Here is a 17582-nt window from a genome sequence, read left to right as displayed (position 1 = left end):
GTGCTGCAATGGGACATCCTGCTTCACGACGCACCTGAGGACGACAAGCGCACTCGCACTCTGCCGTCAGCTGGGGGAAAACGCACATTAACGGGAGCTTTTGCCCCTTCTTAAAAACTGCCTTTAAAATGTAATCCTCAAACACCTAAGAAGACAAAAAAAAGAAAAGGAAAATGTTGACTTGTGATATTTAAAAGTGTCTTTCAGGACAAATGGAGCGTAGGCACTGTGCTTTAACACTGCCACGATGGATCATGCACCTTCTTTTTTAAAAAAATGTCCCACAATCAATTTTCAGTTAAGTAAGAGACTCGTTCTCCTTTTTCAAAACCTCGGAAAGTCTGACCAGTGGAGCGGGTGTGAGAGGAAGTTTAATCATAGAAGAATAAAAATGAGTAAAAACCTAAATTAAAAAACATAAACAAACATGACGCCAAATAAAAACGGATCCATGGCTTCAACAACAGCGAGGGCGAGGAGAGCGGAGAGTTCCCACAACTTCCACGGCGGCAGAAGAAGAAGGAGGAGAAAAAGAAGAAGAAGAAGTAGGGAGACAATGGCTGCGACTTTGCCAAGGTGGTTAAGGCAACCAGACTGACTCCACCCGCCCGTCTCTCTCCATCACACACACAAACACACCTGTGGTGGTGGTGGTGTTGTGACTGTCTAAACAAGAGTGCAGCCAGACTCTTGTGCATTGGTTGGTAGTCTTCTGCATCATTCAAGAGTCCAGTGTACATGTGAGTGTGTGTGTGTGTCTATGAAAGTGTGTGTCTGTGTGTGTGTGTGTGTGGCATGTTGAGGCCTCCATGGTGCAGTGGTGGGTGGGAGGACTTCACCGTGGAGCTGCAGACTGGAGGCCGCTGGGCGTGACTCGGGACAGAGCCTGAGGAGGAAACCATCAAACGCGTCAATACAAACCAAAACTCACCAGCATTTCTTTATGAGTGTTGTGTGAGATATTATCTATTCATACGTGTGTTCTGTGCACTTAAATTGACGTTTTTGTAAATCTACTTTGGTTTAGGAGAGTGAGCAGTTTATGGATGTGACCTATTGCTGCTAACACTTTTTATTTATAGAACATTTTCCTGGAAGTAGGACTGCAAAGTAAAACAAGTTCCCATCGCTTCTTAATGTGTGTATTTTCTGGTTTCTTTGCTCCATAGAACAAAATAAACAATTATTAACTGAATATTTTTGGTTTGTTAACAAAACATTACATTTTGAAATCATCGTTTCAACACTAATCGACATTTTATCTTCACTCGTTTACCAAACAACGACTCAATGAATCCAGAAAGTGATTGACAAAAAAACTTTAACATGTTGCAAATCTGAAAAGCTGTTTAATAAACATCTGCTTAAAGGCATTTAAACAACATATTTTCACTTTTACTGCAAATGAATATCGGCTCCAAATATCAGTTATCGGTCTCCATGACTACTAATAATCAATATCGGCCCTGAAAAAAACACTATCTCTAATTGACAGATCAATTGCTTATGAAAATAATCATTAGCAGCAGCAGCACTAACTGGAAGTAAGACTCTGAAGTCAACTTTGATTATTTAAAATGTCACATTGTCACATGACCTCTAACAATCACATGCCCTGTTTGGAAGCCTCGGGATTTGTGATTCCAGTACGTTACACCTGGGAAATCCTGCAACCAGGTCAACCACTCATATGTGCTGTACTTCTGTATTTGCTGTACATCTCATTTGCACTAGATTGACATTTCCTACACACAAAAACTTTCATCATTCATGTGATAATCCTGCTTGTTAATACATGCAAACCATGTGAATGATCACATCGAGGACCAGAGAGTGAGTGTCGGGCGCTTCAATCTAAAGTCACACACATTTCCCACTTCAATGATTCATGAGACAAATGAAAAAATATCCAACCAGAAACAGATGATTGTACAATTGTCTTGACATAAAGACTTTTGTACAGTTGCTGTTCTGCTGTTGACCTCTTGGGGGAGCTGTCAGTCAACAAGAACACTGTGTGCCTCCCTTACAGCAAAACATTTGAAGTGATCTCCCTAAAGAAACTTTTTAAGAGCCAAGTGCTGCTGGGAGCTTCCTTTTATTCATCTGTCAAAAATCCACAATTGTCGGAAGGAAGGAGAGGCATTTAAACTCATCGAGCTCAGCAGAACTGCCGTCATGTGGCCGCTTCCTGTCACAGGCTCACGTCAGATTGTAAAATGGTGGCACAAAGAGGAACAAACAAGTGAAAAGTCAAGTGCTTCATCCTGAAACGCTGTTCTTTCTTTTTGGCAGATGTGTATTTAAAGCTAATTCCTGCTAACACAACAGTGTGGCTTCATCAGTCAGACTCCTTGTCCATCGTGTGTGTGTTTGTTTGTGTGTTTGTTTGTTTGTTTGTTTGTTTGTGTGTGTGTGTTACCTGGGAGGTGGACATGCGGGATGTGTCCTGGCGCCCCGTCAGGTCTGAGGACGAGATGTTGACAGGTGCTCCACGATGAAGACGCATGCTCACTTTTCGCTCTTTCTCTAAACCTGAAAGACAAAAATGGAACAAAAAGGTCTCAAAACTCAAAACAGGTCGGTGGGAGGAGGATTTGTGTGTGTCAAGTGAAAACATTGATCTTCAAATACAGCTAATAACATGAATAGTTAAAATGTGATGCCACTGGTGACGGCTGCTACACGGTTACAAGGTTAGGTCGCTTTATTTTGGCCAATGTAACGACCTTCTCCAGACAACAGGACAAAAGGTTTGGAACCAGTGAAGAAAATGATCTTTGAGACGTGGTCACAGAACAAGACTTGAAAAACCACAGTTTTTCCACTGCAGATACATTTAAGCGCGGTTTTTGTTGATTTCTGTTACACAGTGGTGTCCTGACCTGTATGTGACGTGGGGTTCAGTGGGGAGGGTGCTGTGACGTCCTGAGTGGCCCTGGCTCTTCCTGAGGCTGATGCCATGCCTCTGGCTCCAGGATTCCTACTGTGCCTCATCCTCTCTTCCCGCTCCTGGCGTTCCCGCTCGGCGTCCTCTGCGGCTCTGTTGGCTCCCTGACGAAACACCAGAGACGTTAGAGAAAACATCTGCGACGCCAGACGTGACACAGACCCTGCTCATAATTGATATTTTCCTTATTTAGGCACAAACTAACATAAGCAGGACAACATGAAACAGGAAAGCGTTCTCGCCTTAAAAAACTTATTTTCACTTAAAAATACAAGAACAATGCATGTGATGGTAAATCAATGAATCGTGTTGTACGATGTCTGAAGACTAAAGACTCTGTCGGATTAAGATTGGTAAACTTAAATAGCCTTGCATCTCATTTAGACTTCGATGTTGATACAGTTTCTGTCACAGACCCATGTGATCACGTCGAGCTCAAGAGTTCAGAATTCAGAATTTTTTTGTTGTATGTATGAAAACAAAGTCAGAAACACGATGGGAGAGCGCGGCGCCTGATGAGTTTACTGAGGAAAGTGCAGTGGGAAGACAACTCGAATGTCTACAGCTGACTTGAGTATATGATCTCTACTGCGTCTGAAAACCAGCCGAGTGTCGACCTAAAAGCAAAACTCATCCACACACTGACTTCACGTGACAACATCCTCAAAGTCGGGAGCACAACTTACAAACTTGAGCATGTTCCAGTCAAAGACGTAGTCATAGGAGAAGCCCTGTCTGTGGAAGAGGTTCCTGAAGAGCTGGCGGAGATACGAGTAGTCGGGTTTGTCGTCGAAGCGCAGAGAGCGACAGAAGTTCAAGTAGGTGGCAAACTCGGCTGTGGAGAGGAAGAGGACGACAATGAGGACGAGAACGACAGAGCAGTGACGGCAGAGATTCGAATAAAAGAGTCCGTACATGGGTAGCCTTTGCAGAGGACCTCGATGGGCGTGGACATTTTCTTCTCACTGATGCGTTCGTACTTCTGCCTCTTGGTGGCTGCTTTGAGGCCTTGCCAGGGCAGAGAGCCCAGGTTGAAGTACATGAGGACGTAACCCAGCGACTCCAAGTCGTCCCGTCTGGACTGTTCTGTAGACAGATTAAGAGAGACGGCGTCACGTCATGGTGTCATGTGACCCGAGTGATTTATCCAACTCACGACTGTCTCACCAATGCCCAGGTGTGTGTTTATGGAGGCGTAGCGGGCCGTGCCGGTCAGGTTCTTGTTCTCTCGGTACGGGATGTGCTGGTGTGTGCGGGCGTCGCGGTACTTCTTGGCCAGGCCAAAGTCGATGATGTAAACCAGGTTGCCTTTCTTACCCAGACCCATGAGGAAGTTGTCGGGCTTCACGTCTCTGTGGATGAAGTTCTTGGAGTGGATGTATTCAATGCGGCTGATCTAGAAGGGAGAGGGAGAGATGACAGGATGAACTCAGGGGTTTACATTAGGAAAACTAAAAATATACACTCATTTAATTAAACAGATCATTTTCAGAATCTTATTCCGTGTCTTGCACACTCTGTGCAGTAAAGCTACAGCTGTGATTTAAACTTAGCATGAAGTTAAACCGTTACTGGTCCAGAGTGTAAGAGAGTATCGACATCTTATGGTGAGACTGCAGAGTGCAACTCCTACACTAACTCCTCCCTCTTCTAAACATGCATGGGGTGATTCTTCGTTTGCACAGTAAGCTTCTGTTTCAAAACAGGAAATTCACGCTCTGGCTGTTTTGTCAATTTGGGGCTGCTGTAGGACGGCAGCCTTTACATGAAAGTACATATGTGTAGTATATTCTATGTGTGCCGATAAACCCTCCACACACTGGACCTTTTACTTCAGAAAGATGGGATTTGTAAAGTTTTGCTAAAGGAGGTTTGAGTCTCACTATTACGATTGAACAACTCCTCCACAGTTTTGTCTTCACCTTTCTGATGCTCCAAATTCTTTAAACGGAGAAGTTTAATTTAACAGTATATCAGAGAGTTGCTGATGCTGTGACTCCCAGGTTATAAAACTGTGTCCCATCATGCATCATGTTCAAGGACATGAAAATAAGTCGATGTAAAGTGAAGACGGTCATGTTTACAGCCTTCACATCCCTCTCCTCCCTCTCTAACTCTCACCATCTGGTCAGCGAGCAGCAGGACTGTTTTGAGGCTGAACTTCCGTGAGCAGAAGTTGAACAGATCCTCCAGACTGGGCCCCAGCAGCTCCATCACCATCACGTTATAGTCACCCTCAGCTCCACACCACTTTATTGTTGGAATACCCACTGGAAGACAGAAGAAAATAAAGGAAATGTTTATATTGTACTGTGACATTTTTAAGCGGACCAAAAGACCAGGTGACACGTTTTTTTTTTTTTTACATCTGAGATCATTCGTTTATCTAAATAACAATTTACTTTATTTCTAGTAAATTGTTATTTATTGTTATCTATGAAAATACAGCATGTGTCTTTATATCCCAGGCGTTTGTGTACATAAACCATGTAAGACGCCGTTTTTAGAGCAGTTGTTACACTAATGAGTCACAATGTTTACGGTAAAAACAGCAGGAACAACACATTTCTTCTCAGTGTGATTCACTGGCTGACGACAGTGACTCCTCACAGACTACAACTATGTCTACCCACAATGCTGTGCCTGAAGCGAAGCACTGCAGCAGCCAAACCCATGAGATGAACTAATTAAGTTTAAGTGGATATGTCCAATGTCCATTTTGTGCAAATTAATATTAAATTTAGTGACTATTGGAACAGAAACACAATTATTTTGATTATAATATACATTTTTAAATCAATTTCAAAAGCACCAGGGAAAAAACAACATGACAAGAGCCATGTTTCTGACAAAGCTGTGACAGAAAACTCATTGTTATGAGAAGATTAGGGAAGTGACACTTTATTAGTTCTGATGGCAAACATTGAAACCGCTTGAACAATTAACAACAATTAATTGTTATTTAACTATTAATATATTAATTGGCTGAACAATTAATCGAAATCGCAATACAGTGTACTGCAATTTTCAAATGTTAAAGTCAAAATATAATTTTAGATGAATTACAGTCCGGATCTTTACACATCTTATTCTACACACTGAAGAGATCATATTTGTTTCTAACAGATCTGCACAAATATCACACAGTAATCATTTTAAATAAGTTTTTCAAATGAAAATGAGAATAATGATGTAAAAATGACAATTCCCTCTGATATCGTGAATCCTGTCAGAATAATTTATTAACAATCGTTGTTCATGCCATGCCACAGGACAGGCACTGAGGTCGAGGTCAGCTGGTTCAGTAGTAGCTGGTAATTAGCTGACGTTGGCCAAGAGGAGGAGGCCACATGGCCACATGTCCTTCTACAGGCAGACAGCCACAAAATGCTGCTGCTCAGCACCTCACACTTCACCAGCTATTTATATGCATACAAACTCAAATACATCCATCTGTCTGGGTCCACCCCCACACCCCAATAGGCCCTGCTGCACTGGTACAAAAATACAGGTAGGTGTAAGTGTGTGTGTGTGTGTGCGCGCACACATGTTCATACAAAGACAAAGCACCTCTTCAATAGCACACTCAACCAAGTAGACGGTCTCACGTTGTGTGACAATTTGTGGACAGACCTTTCACTGCTCCTCCCTCTTGAATGAGTCAAGTGTTAAAACGACAAGGTTCTGAAGATGTGGAGGAGCCAGTATGCACACAACAACAACAACAACAAGCGTGTCAAAGGACTGTCATGGGACACAGAATGTAGGCCAAACTCTCAGCGCGTGCTCCAGCATCAATGTCAATCCATTACTTTCCAATTTACACTCGTGCAGATATGCAACAGTGTATCCAAATGTGCGCGTGACTGTGAGTGAGGCTGACGCAGTGTCTGTCATTGCTAACGTTGTAGCCAAAGTCGCTAGTGTTTAGGCTTTGTAGTAGTGGTGACCCAGCAAAGCTTAACTAAGGTACACGGGAAATACACTTCTCCATCAAATACACACACACCACAACCATCATCTGCCTCAACTGCCACCTCTCTCCAAGCTCGTGTCCTGAACAGAGTGATTACTCGGGCTAAACAATTTAGGGATATTATGCATTTGTACTTTCTCTGACAGATATTGTGATTTGATTTAGGGCTGCAACAACTTTGGTTAATCGATAATTCATCTATTACTAAATTTATCTCCAACTATTTTGACAGTCCATGAAAAAGTGAGTGTTTTCTTTAAGGAAAACAAAACAAAAAACACGTAGAAAATATTCACATTTAAGAAGCCGACAAAGGATAGAATTAAAATTCTGGTTTGTGGATAAAACAAGACATTTGACATAATTTTTCAACATTTTTCACTAAATGATTCATCAGGAAATAATCAACAATTGAATTCATTAAAATAATGAGTTGCAGTTGTATTTTTAAGTCAAGCTTTTGCTGCATTATTGATTTAAAATATTTCTTAATTGTATTAATAATCAAACACCTTTGTTGGCAGCAGCTTAATCATTTCAAATTCTTTACTCTGAAATTCTACAACCGCTTGGAGGCAATGTGACAATTTTAACAGGCTTGAACATGCTCAGTGTACGTGAACAGTTATGTAATATGTGTTTTCATTGTAGGCAGTATGGATAAAGATCGTTCCTGATCTGGAGATAGAATAGCTTTAAAAACAAATCATTGTGACTGGATGATAAATCAAGACCTGGCATGTGAATGACAGACACAGAAGACAAATTCTGCTCATCAACCAAGCACAGTCAAAATTAAGTTGTTTTTTTGGAGGGTAGGAAAAAGCCGAACATAACAATGTTATAGATAGAATAGAATATCAGTTCTATCTATAACAGAAATCAACATGGCAAGGTGTGTGTGTGTGTGTATATGATCAATTACAGTATACAGTACCTCCACCCTGCATCATCTTGTAGATTTTGCTCTCTATGTGGAGCTGTGGGTGTTTGGTCTTCACACATTCCAGTTTGATGGCGACCTCCTCTCCAACTGAGATATCAGTGCCTAGAAAGAGAGATAAGACAGACAGATGTTAGCTGAAAGCTAAACACACAGCACGGTAACATGACCCTCAAAATGTTTACAACAGCATTAACTCATCAACTGTATCACTTGGATGTGATGTTCCGGATATTCCCCATGTATGCACACACAAATGCAACATTATTGATTAATAACCTTGCTGCTAGCTGCCCGTCTGTGACGCCTTGCTCTGGCTGAGCTAACAGCTAAGCTAACGAATGCTTTGCTTAGCTTTTTTTCTCCATTTGCAACATCATTGCCTGATTGGCCAAGAGGACACAGCGCCCTCTCCTGGAAAAAGCCATTCATACTTAAGACAGTCAGGTGCACTTCTAGACTATACATCTAATGGGTTTTTAATGATTGAGTTTGAACTCCCCACAGTTAAGTCTAAAGAGGTATCCAAATGTTGGATAAAAAGCAAAATATTCTGGAGCAGAACAACCCGACAGTAACGCTGGCTGCACAGTATCTTCTTAATTTCTTGACAAATAAAAATGTTCTGAGTCAACAGTTTGTAAAATGCTGAAGCTACAAAACACAAATCACTCAGGTGATGATTTCAGTGGAATTGGGTTCCCAAGAAAATATAGGGGAGCCAAAATGGAAGGTGTGCACTGCACGTACCCTGCTCTTCTTACATGTATCAACTTGCATGTACAGCCCAAATTCCGCACAGCTATCATTACATTTTCATCTCACTGCAACAGAGAGGTGGATTTAGGGGGGAATGAGACCAGTCTGTGCTGGTGGCTCTGTGTGATCTAACAAATCTGTGCTTCAGCTGGTTCCGTCCTAAATATGGTCATGGGGTTCAGTTCCCTCCACATAAACACAGCAACTGAACACCAGCTTATGTAATCCTGTTTTCAAGCACATGCACACAAGCACGCACTCGTACGAGCAGTTTCGCAGCAGCAGCACCAACGGAGCATCATTGATTTCTCGGTATGAGGTCATCGTGGCTGGCTGAGCTGCACTCACTGGGGTGGGGCACACAATCAGGGACACGACTCACTGTTTCAACATCTGCCCTCAAACTCTAACCCTTTAAGCGCTCCAGCAGAAATGGCACGCCACAGCCTTTATTGGGATTTTTGTTAACAGTGATGTCATTGTTCCATGCTCCAGAACTATAAAATATGTATAAAACACATTTTTACTCCATGTAACAAAAACTCAGAGCCTTCATCTCAAGGTTGAATGTTATGGAGTGGAAGCCTTAGCTTTCTGGAGAGAGAATACATTCTGTAATCTATCATGGCTTTGATTTTGGACTGACTTTAGACTGTTCTGTTTGTAGGAGGGATGGGGATGAAGAATCCATTATCCATTTGGTAATAAAATGTAGATGAATGAACGTGACATTAAAAAGACACATTATGGTCACATGGTGGAGCTTTGCTTTGAGTCTTGGTCTGAGTGCTACAAGATGTATAGAGTCATTTAAGGTTTACATTTTTATTTACTTAAGATCTTGTGTTGTAGAGCCAGGAGGAGGATTCTCCCAAAGCTCACGTTTGCATTAAATCACAGTAAGATGTTCCCACAATAGTGGTGCTTCAGAACAGCAGTTATCAGGTTCAAGATATTTCACCCTGGTTTTTATGTTTAAGTCAGTCCACACTAAGTTTTTTTGTTTACTTTCAAAATACACCACACAAGAAAGACACTCTGTGATAGACACGTGGATGTCAACATACAATTAATTTAATACCAATAACAAAATAAGTAAAGGAATAATGAGTTTGAATCAACTGATTCAACTAATCTAATAAAAAAGTCAGTTTGGACTACAGTTTTAACAGTCATATAACAAATCGTCAGCATCACACACCAACACAAATCAAGGTTTTTGTAAATGTGTTTAAATATACACACTTTTATATTGTGTTGGGCAGCCTTTACCTTGATTACAGCACGTATTTGCTGTGGCATCATTTCAATAAGCTTATGTAATGTCCCATGATTTATTTAAATCCACAGTTCAATTCTTTGCCAAGATGTTGTATTAATAATGTTGGATAGCTGTGTTCAATTGTGTTTTTGTGTCTGGACTGTGTGGTGGACAATCCATGTGCTAAAATAACTCCTGACACAGTCACATTTGATTTTCCCTGAAAAAAACTGGCCATTCAGGATATTTAGGTAGTCCGCTGACCTTATTCTTCGGCTGAACCTGGAATTGACCAACTCAATCAACCACAAAATATAACACTGCCCCCACAGGCTTGTACAGTAAGCACCAAGGCAAATATTAGAGTGGTGCTTTTTTGGCCGGACAGTGTATACAAGTACGCCACTAAATAACACCACAAAAATAACAAGTGGTTTTAGTTACAAGTGTGAAAGACACAGTCGATTACCAATTTAAGTCTGCAAAGACTAATATTTCATTTTGTTGTCAACTGTCTTGCAACAAAGGACTGGGATTTGTCAGGACAGGTGTTTGTTATCAAGAGAATGTAGCCCCAAACTTTATGCACATGCTGTGTGTTACAATGTGTACATTTGTGTTTTCATCTGGTGCTGCTGGCTCGACATGTTCAGACACATCCCTGCACACAGGTTCACAAAGGCAACACAGGCACAACTAGAAAGTGCCAACTCTGAACTATGCATACACTGTACTATAAGCAATTTAATTCATTGCTAACCAGCCAACATCACACTGAAGGCCCTCTTCGCTCAACTTTGATATGATAACACACACTGAAATGACACAGCTCTAACTAACTAAGACATCACAGAAATTCACATGACAGGAGCAGGCTACCTGATAAGACAGACGTGAGGCAAGTTAGACTAAGCAGAGAACAGAATGCTAACAATTATTCCCCTTCCAAATACTACAGCAGCAGCAGGCTGGGAGAGGTGTGAGCGAGCACATGCAAAGTTTAGGTGTCGGAACTGAACTGTAGGACCAAAGTTTCAGGGAACAAACCGCGCTAAAAATCAGCTGACCGAGATGACAACACCCCAACCTTTTCACACGATCAAACCAGGAAACCAAGAAGCTCCACAAGTGGAATAAATGTGTCATCAGTTTGAGAACTGAGTCACCACCAGCATTAGTCTGAGCAGGTTTTAAGCGTGTTGCTATTGGAACAGCCCTAAAACAACTTCACTGTTAGCTTTACGAATAGAAGTGGACCCATCCCTTTTAGCATGCACAGCAGTTTGCTGTGCATGCTAAACTACGAGTATTATTAATACACACTACGAGTATTAGGATTCATCAAATATCATACAATAAAATAATGGCAGTTACAATTAGATGTTCAGTCTCTGTGTTGCCGGTGCAAAAAGGTTCTTTCAATTTTGATGTAAACCTGTGGCAAACACTGAGCCACGTTATGACTGTTTATTCACCCGAGCCTTCAGTGTTTACACAGCCACAGTGCAATTATAGTCATCTGACTGACATTAAGGACACATGAGGAAGAAGCAACTGACAAAATAACTTCAAAGAGTATCACAAGAAAGTCGTTTTTGAAGGAATATAGCCCTACTGATTATAGCTGAGGCAAAGCTTGGCACTTGAGTTTAGTCCTGACACTGGATGCAGTCAGTCTTTACTTCACTGTACCCCGTGAGGGAGGTGGAGCCTGATTTGAGACACAGCTGAAGGAATACTACCAGATTATGTCCTAGTACAAAATGTCCTGAAACACCATATATACATGTTTACATTCTCACAGCTCTAATGGAAGCAGATTGAATGAGTTCATCTGTGAACATTATATGTTGTTTTCGTTATCTTTGGTTAACTAATCAAAAGAAAAAGCTGTAGGCTGCATTTCTCTTTCCTTAATTAGGCTGTGGTAGCCTGCCATCGTCTATTTTGTCCTTTCACCGTTTCATAATTCTTTTTTTTACACTTTATAGTTATTTTGTAAAATTTGGTGCAGTTTTTAATGACGTCACCGTGCTCTCTACTAAACTGGTGTGGGCATTTCCCCCTTTTTTGATAATTCATTAACCCAACATCTCATCAAGAAAGGTTTGAAATCAATGATACTGTATCTTCCTATTCAACTGTAAATGACACATAACAAATAAGTTGCTTGTTGTGTGATCAAACGCATTCACAGGAACATGTTAGAAACATTTTAACACTTGGTAAGTCAATAAATTTCACCCGATGTTCATAAGTCTCCAAGTGTCCAAATTAAATCCAATTTCTCCAAGCCAGACTAACAAACCCAGATGATGCGATTGGAAGTCGAGCTACTACTACATTTACACCTTCAGTCAGAGAGTCTGACTCGAGCTGGCCTGGATGCCCTGCACATATGCCAAAGTCCCCAGCAAATACCCAAAATATAACAAATAAGCTAATACACATAAAAATAAGATAATCACATCTTTAAAAAATTGGATATTTTTCTGTGAATAGATTGTAGGGAGACCCTGCATGGCTAGATGTATGCTAGAGAGCCAATACTAACAAGCTGAAAGAGAGCATTTCAACACCACTAGTAGAGCAGAGGTGGACTCAATTCATTCAGTAATACCCCACTAGTAGAAAATCTGTTCAACAGCATAATCACGTTACAAGTGTAGTTCCACTCGACTGTGGAGGGAAACACGACGACTCTTTCAACAGACAACTCAGTGATATGAATTTGAATTACACAAGTCCTGCGAACAACCCAGTTGAGGAAGTTCTAACATTGACAAGCATTGACATCTGGATTTAGGTGGCTTAGTTTCAACATCGAGCAAATGAGCCCATCAGCCACCAACTCCGACCAGATGAAGCAACAGACGAAAACCTTGTGGAGGCACATCATGACTCACTCACTTGACAAAACCGCATACGAACACTTGAGTGTTGGTCATGACAGTTGCGTCAAAACCCCAGATAGATTATTAGCTATTCTACCAGTTCTAGTGGACCCAGTGACAGCAGATGGACAGAGCACAGAGGATTCAGTCCAAGGACTGACCTCATCTCTTCCTGCTGCCAGTAACAGACAGCCTCCCATACTAATATAAGCTGAACCCACCACACACACACACACACACACACACTGTCAGCATTACTAAAACATGCTGTGCTCACATGCAGTGTGGGAGTATTAATACAAGGATTAGGGGTGAAACAGAATTGTAAATGATATCGGTCAAACTTTCATTTTCTCTTAACATTTTATTAACTCTGTCTTATTTGAGACTGTCCTTGATTTAAATATCCTTTGTACATTAAATGCATAGAACACAGTACACCAACAGCACTGTAATCAGACTTCAGAGCCCTGTGCAACAGGGTGGGTCAGGCACTTGAATAAAAAAAAAAACCCTCTGGCTTGTTAACAGTGTTACGTAACATTGGTCCCTGACTGATCAGCGGGGAGAGGACTCAGAGTAACGACAAAAACAAAAAGAGATTATGAAAGCAGCAAGCATCTGTCGTCATGAGGAAGAAAGACAGGATACAAGCCAAGCATTAATCAACTTTCCCTCTCCTGTTGTGGTGTTTAAAGGGATCAGAACAACATAATACTATGCAAAACTGCTTACATAGACACATGTAAGCTGTTACGCACTGTGGCAGGAGCTATGGCGGTGCAGGGCTTATTCAAGGAAATTATCTAGTTACAGTATCTACTTCTAAATTACTTTTATCTATCTGATTAACAACACAGAAACTCACTATCAGTGTAACCCCAGCTCTGTTTAGAGCAAAATATACTGCATGTTCAAAGTCTGGTCTTGATCAGACGACATCAGGAACCAAACTTGTTAACTGACCAAAAGTATTTTAAACACTTCCTCTCGTGTTTCAGGGAACTGAAGTCTGACCAAATCACTGAACAGACTGACAGCTTAATCTACAACTGAGGGTAAAACAAGACCTTTCTGTATAAACTGCTGTGTAACAACTATTGTAATTAAAGATCATTTTCTTGATTAGCATACACAATAATGTCAGAAACCTCAAAATGATGACACTCTCAAACATCTATCTTAGTCAACAAACCTAAAATATTGAGTATACTGCCATTGCAGCAAACAAAACAAAACAAACCAGGTGGCTTTTACTTAGTTTCAAGATAGCTTAGTAGTCAATCATCGGATTAAATTGTGGCAGTGCTCTTTGTGTGTTCAGCTCTTTACTGTCAATGCTTCACACTTATCCACAACATTCTCAAAAACATGACATAAACTTCAATCCTCCTGACTTATCCAAGCTTTTACTTGTCTCCAGTACGACTTGAATGTTATAAAATTCAATCCGCTTACCCCAGTAACTTGCAAGTGTCTTCATTGCTGACATGTCAGGGTTTCTTGTGGTGGTGATCAACCTCATATCCGCACCATCATATAAACATTGGGTGCTTTAGATTGCTTTGCTAAACAGAACATTGACCATGAGGGAAGATCTCTTAATATATGCAGTACATCTTGCATTAAATGCAATTATTCTGGATCATTTTATCTTTAGGTAATCGTTTTTATTATACATTCTGACACAGCTCAGCATACAATACACCACATTTATAATGTGTTTGAGTCCCAACAGCCTGAGAAGAGTATTGTTCTCTACAAGTTGATTAGAGGCCAGTGATGAAGTGATCAGTCCTCCAACAGCATCTCATGAATTAACAATGTCTCCTCTATTGTTGTTCAGATGACCAAGGCTTAAGCTCAGAAATGTGATCAGCTGTTCTCAGTCACTGTTGCCAAGAGCTGTGGACGTCCAATGTGGCCATTACACAGGATGCAACTGAGTCAGGAAAACATCTCACTGATTGATACATGCAGTGGATAATAATTCTCATTAGCTATAAGAGTTTGTTCTTAACATGCATGTACCTTAACACCTTACATGAAAAGAGCTCAGTAAATGTGTTGTCACTAACTATATACATCTCAAAGTTTAAAAAATCACTTATGCTGTCACTGAAGGACAGCATAACCAATTAACTGAGATGAAACTGTTAAATGAAAAGGGTCGGTCTTTGTCACACTGTAGATTACGCAAATGTCTGTGGGAACTTGCACATTAACCTTTAATAGAACTCCACAGGGACATGGACTGTATTTGATGTGTGAGCTCGGAGAAATTGAGAATGAGATTCATTTATGTGTGTTTTCCTATTAATGTAGTGTTGGCATAATGTCCCTCATTAGCACAAATACCTAAATACATATATTGCAAATGCAAATTGACTTGCAATATAAGTCAATTCCCAGTCAAATATTTACTGTGTTATAGATTTTAAACATACTACAGTGGGAAATATATGAATCATTATCATTTACATTTTCTCTTTTTTAAAAATTGGTATAGTACACAAGGCAATGAATAATAGCACACTATACCTCAACAGAATTTGCGACTTTAATAAAAGAAATAACATATTGGATGAACATCTGCAGCTGCAATTTTAGTAAAAACCATGGGGGGTTGGGCAAATCCATGACACTTCAATAATCAGTCAGTGATGAACAGGTCTGTGTTCAGGTCAACACAGCAGGCATTCGGACGCCTTTAACAACATGTCACAAAATGCTTCGACGCTGAAATAAACCCGTGTTATTAGCACGAAACCTCACAAGGAAATGTAGTGTTTTTTGGAACCACTGATGTTCCTCTAACTAGAAACACGATGGGAACTACAACTCTTGTATTTAGAGCAGGCTGCTCGACATTAGTGTCATTTAACACTTGAGGCAATCAACACTAAATCCCGCTGCCAGTCATTCTGTCCCCGGGCTGCTGCTGTTGCTGCTGCCTCATGATAAATAAAGGCGGAGATGAAAGTCAAATATTAGCTAGTAAAAAGGCTACGAGAAAGGGTTTGAGTTACTCAGCAGCTGCCAGGCTCTTCAGCACGGTTTATTTGGACACTTGCTTTTAATAATGTGTCCTGCACTTTAAACAAATACGCATTTAATAGTAATTCCACAGAATAAAACAAAGAATTGTTACTGCTAACTAGCTGCTTAGCTTAAACAGGCTAGCTGCTAGTTTGGCTGGTGGACACCAAACAGCGAACAGCTGATCGAGCAGCAGCAGCAGCAGCAGCAGCTCTTTTTAGAAAGCCAGGAAAGGACTGACACTCGTATAAATAGAACACAAATAGAAACACAATATCAGATTTCCTTGAATACACAACTCACCCAAGTAGATGTCTCCAAATGATCCACTTCCAATTTTCCTGCCCAGTCTGTATCGGTTTCCCACTCTTAACTCCATTTCTGACCAGCTGTGGTTGGCTAGCAAGCGCACTCGCTAGCTCCAAAATGTTTCAAAAATGTTCGGTGTAAAAGTTCAAGAGTGTTTAAAGGCAGAACACGAAAAACATCGAACACAGAGCGCTGTCCTGACGCGAGAAACTGTCTTCTGTGTCCTCTCTGGGTCGCGTCAGCTCCAGGAATCTTTCGCCACTTGTTTTTAAACGATATAAACCTCACACGGATGTAATAATGTGCTCGATAGAAAGCCTCAAGTGCGTACTTTATGCTCTCGCTGGTTTCGATGCGGGTAAACTTGAAACGTCCAAGGATGAATACAGATTTACGGAGCTGAGGTCCGGGATTTGTTAGCGATAGTCTCCCTGTTTGTTGCTGCTTCTCCTCTATGTGAAGCTCCTGATCATCCGCTCACTCTCTGACGTCACGTCCTGTGCTGGCTGGCACACAACCAGAGAGCGTTTCAGTGTAGAGTCAACAACACTTACCACTGACAGTAACACACACACACGAATGATCTCTCAAATATGTTTATTATTTAGTTTATCTAGTGCAGTAGCACCACATTTTAATGGGAATTCATCTACAGTACATTCATTCAAATGAACATAGGCAGCATAGTGATGATGAGAATGTGTTTCTTTGTCAAAAAAAAGTTTTATGAACCTTTGAATAAAGATTATTTACGGAAGAGGCAAACAGGCAAACAAATATTTAAATTCTGAGTTTAAAGTCAGAATTCTGAGAATAAATTCAGAAATTCGGAGAATAAATTCAAAATTCTGAGTTTAAATTCAGAAATTCTGAGAATAGAGTAAGAATTTTGAATTTAAAGTCAGAATTTTGAGTTTAGAATCAGAAATTCTGAGAATAAAGTAAGAATTCAGAACTCAAATATCCTTTCTGTAATTATTTGATTTCAATACACAGTAATTTGCAAATCAATATCTTAGCTTTGCTCTGGAAAACAGGAACCAAAAGACGAAGAAATATAAATACGCAAATCAACCAGGTTAATATGCGAATAGCATACAATTTGTGCAAATTTTGACGTTATCCACATTTCTTTGCTATATTTGAGAGCCATACTGCTGCAGGAGAAAGCCGCCATCTTTACCTTCCGTGTTGTTGTTCCATGCTTTTCTGCTGGGGGCTAATCTCTGAAAAGTAAAAGTCTCTGGTTGTGCACAACAACAAAAGAGTGATCCCTTTGTCCAGCTGGCCTTAGTCCATTCTGTCGCGTAGTTTGTCTGCATGCATTCTGTCAAATAAAAAAAACAAAAATAAACAAACTCACTAACAACTAAGCTTTATTTCAGCCATCGGTTATTTCCGATCATTTACTAATTAATTAGTATTTTGACGGTCACAAAATAAAGCGAAAC

The 17582-nt window shown here is 40.5% G+C and overlaps 1 protein-coding gene across 1 annotated transcript; it reads right to left on the bottom strand.

Moving 5' to 3' along the window:
* Positions 1–76: 76 nt before the first annotated feature.
* csnk1da (casein kinase 1, delta a) lies at positions 77–16606 on the bottom strand. The gene is made up of 9 exons (XM_044050945.1): positions 16126–16606; positions 7864–7974; positions 5072–5220; positions 4118–4346; positions 3866–4036; positions 3637–3785; positions 2886–3054; positions 2423–2535; positions 77–886 (listed from the first exon to the last, which is right to left on the bottom strand). The coding sequence occupies exons 1-9, from the start codon at positions 16199–16201 to the stop codon at positions 836–838; spliced, it is 1218 nt and encodes a 405-aa protein (XP_043906880.1). The 5' UTR covers positions 16202–16606; the 3' UTR covers positions 77–835.
* Positions 16607–17582: the final 976 nt, after the last annotated feature.

Source organism: Solea senegalensis, linkage group LG19 (assembly GCF_019176455.1).
Source record: "Solea senegalensis isolate Sse05_10M linkage group LG19, IFAPA_SoseM_1, whole genome shotgun sequence".
NCBI classification, from domain to species: domain Eukaryota; kingdom Metazoa; phylum Chordata; class Actinopteri; order Pleuronectiformes; family Soleidae; genus Solea; species Solea senegalensis.
Note: the sequence above shows the minus strand (reverse complement) of the source record. Positions and strands in the feature narration are given on the sequence as shown.

What these genes read in the sequence shown, in the direction of transcription:
- csnk1da (XM_044050945.1), bottom strand. Translation starts at nt 16,201, where the DNA reads ATGGAGTTAAGAGTGGGAAACCGATACAGACTGGGCAGGAAAATTGGA. An exon ending in AAACACACACCTGGGCATTG is followed by an intron (nt 4,037 to 4,117) that starts GTGAGACAGTCG and finishes ATCTGTCTACAG; the next exon opens with AACAGTCCAGACGGGACGAC. An exon ending in CCTCTGCAAAGGCTACCCAT is followed by an intron (nt 3,786 to 3,865) that starts GTACGGACTCTT and finishes TCCTCTCCACAG; the next exon opens with CCGAGTTTGCCACCTACTTG.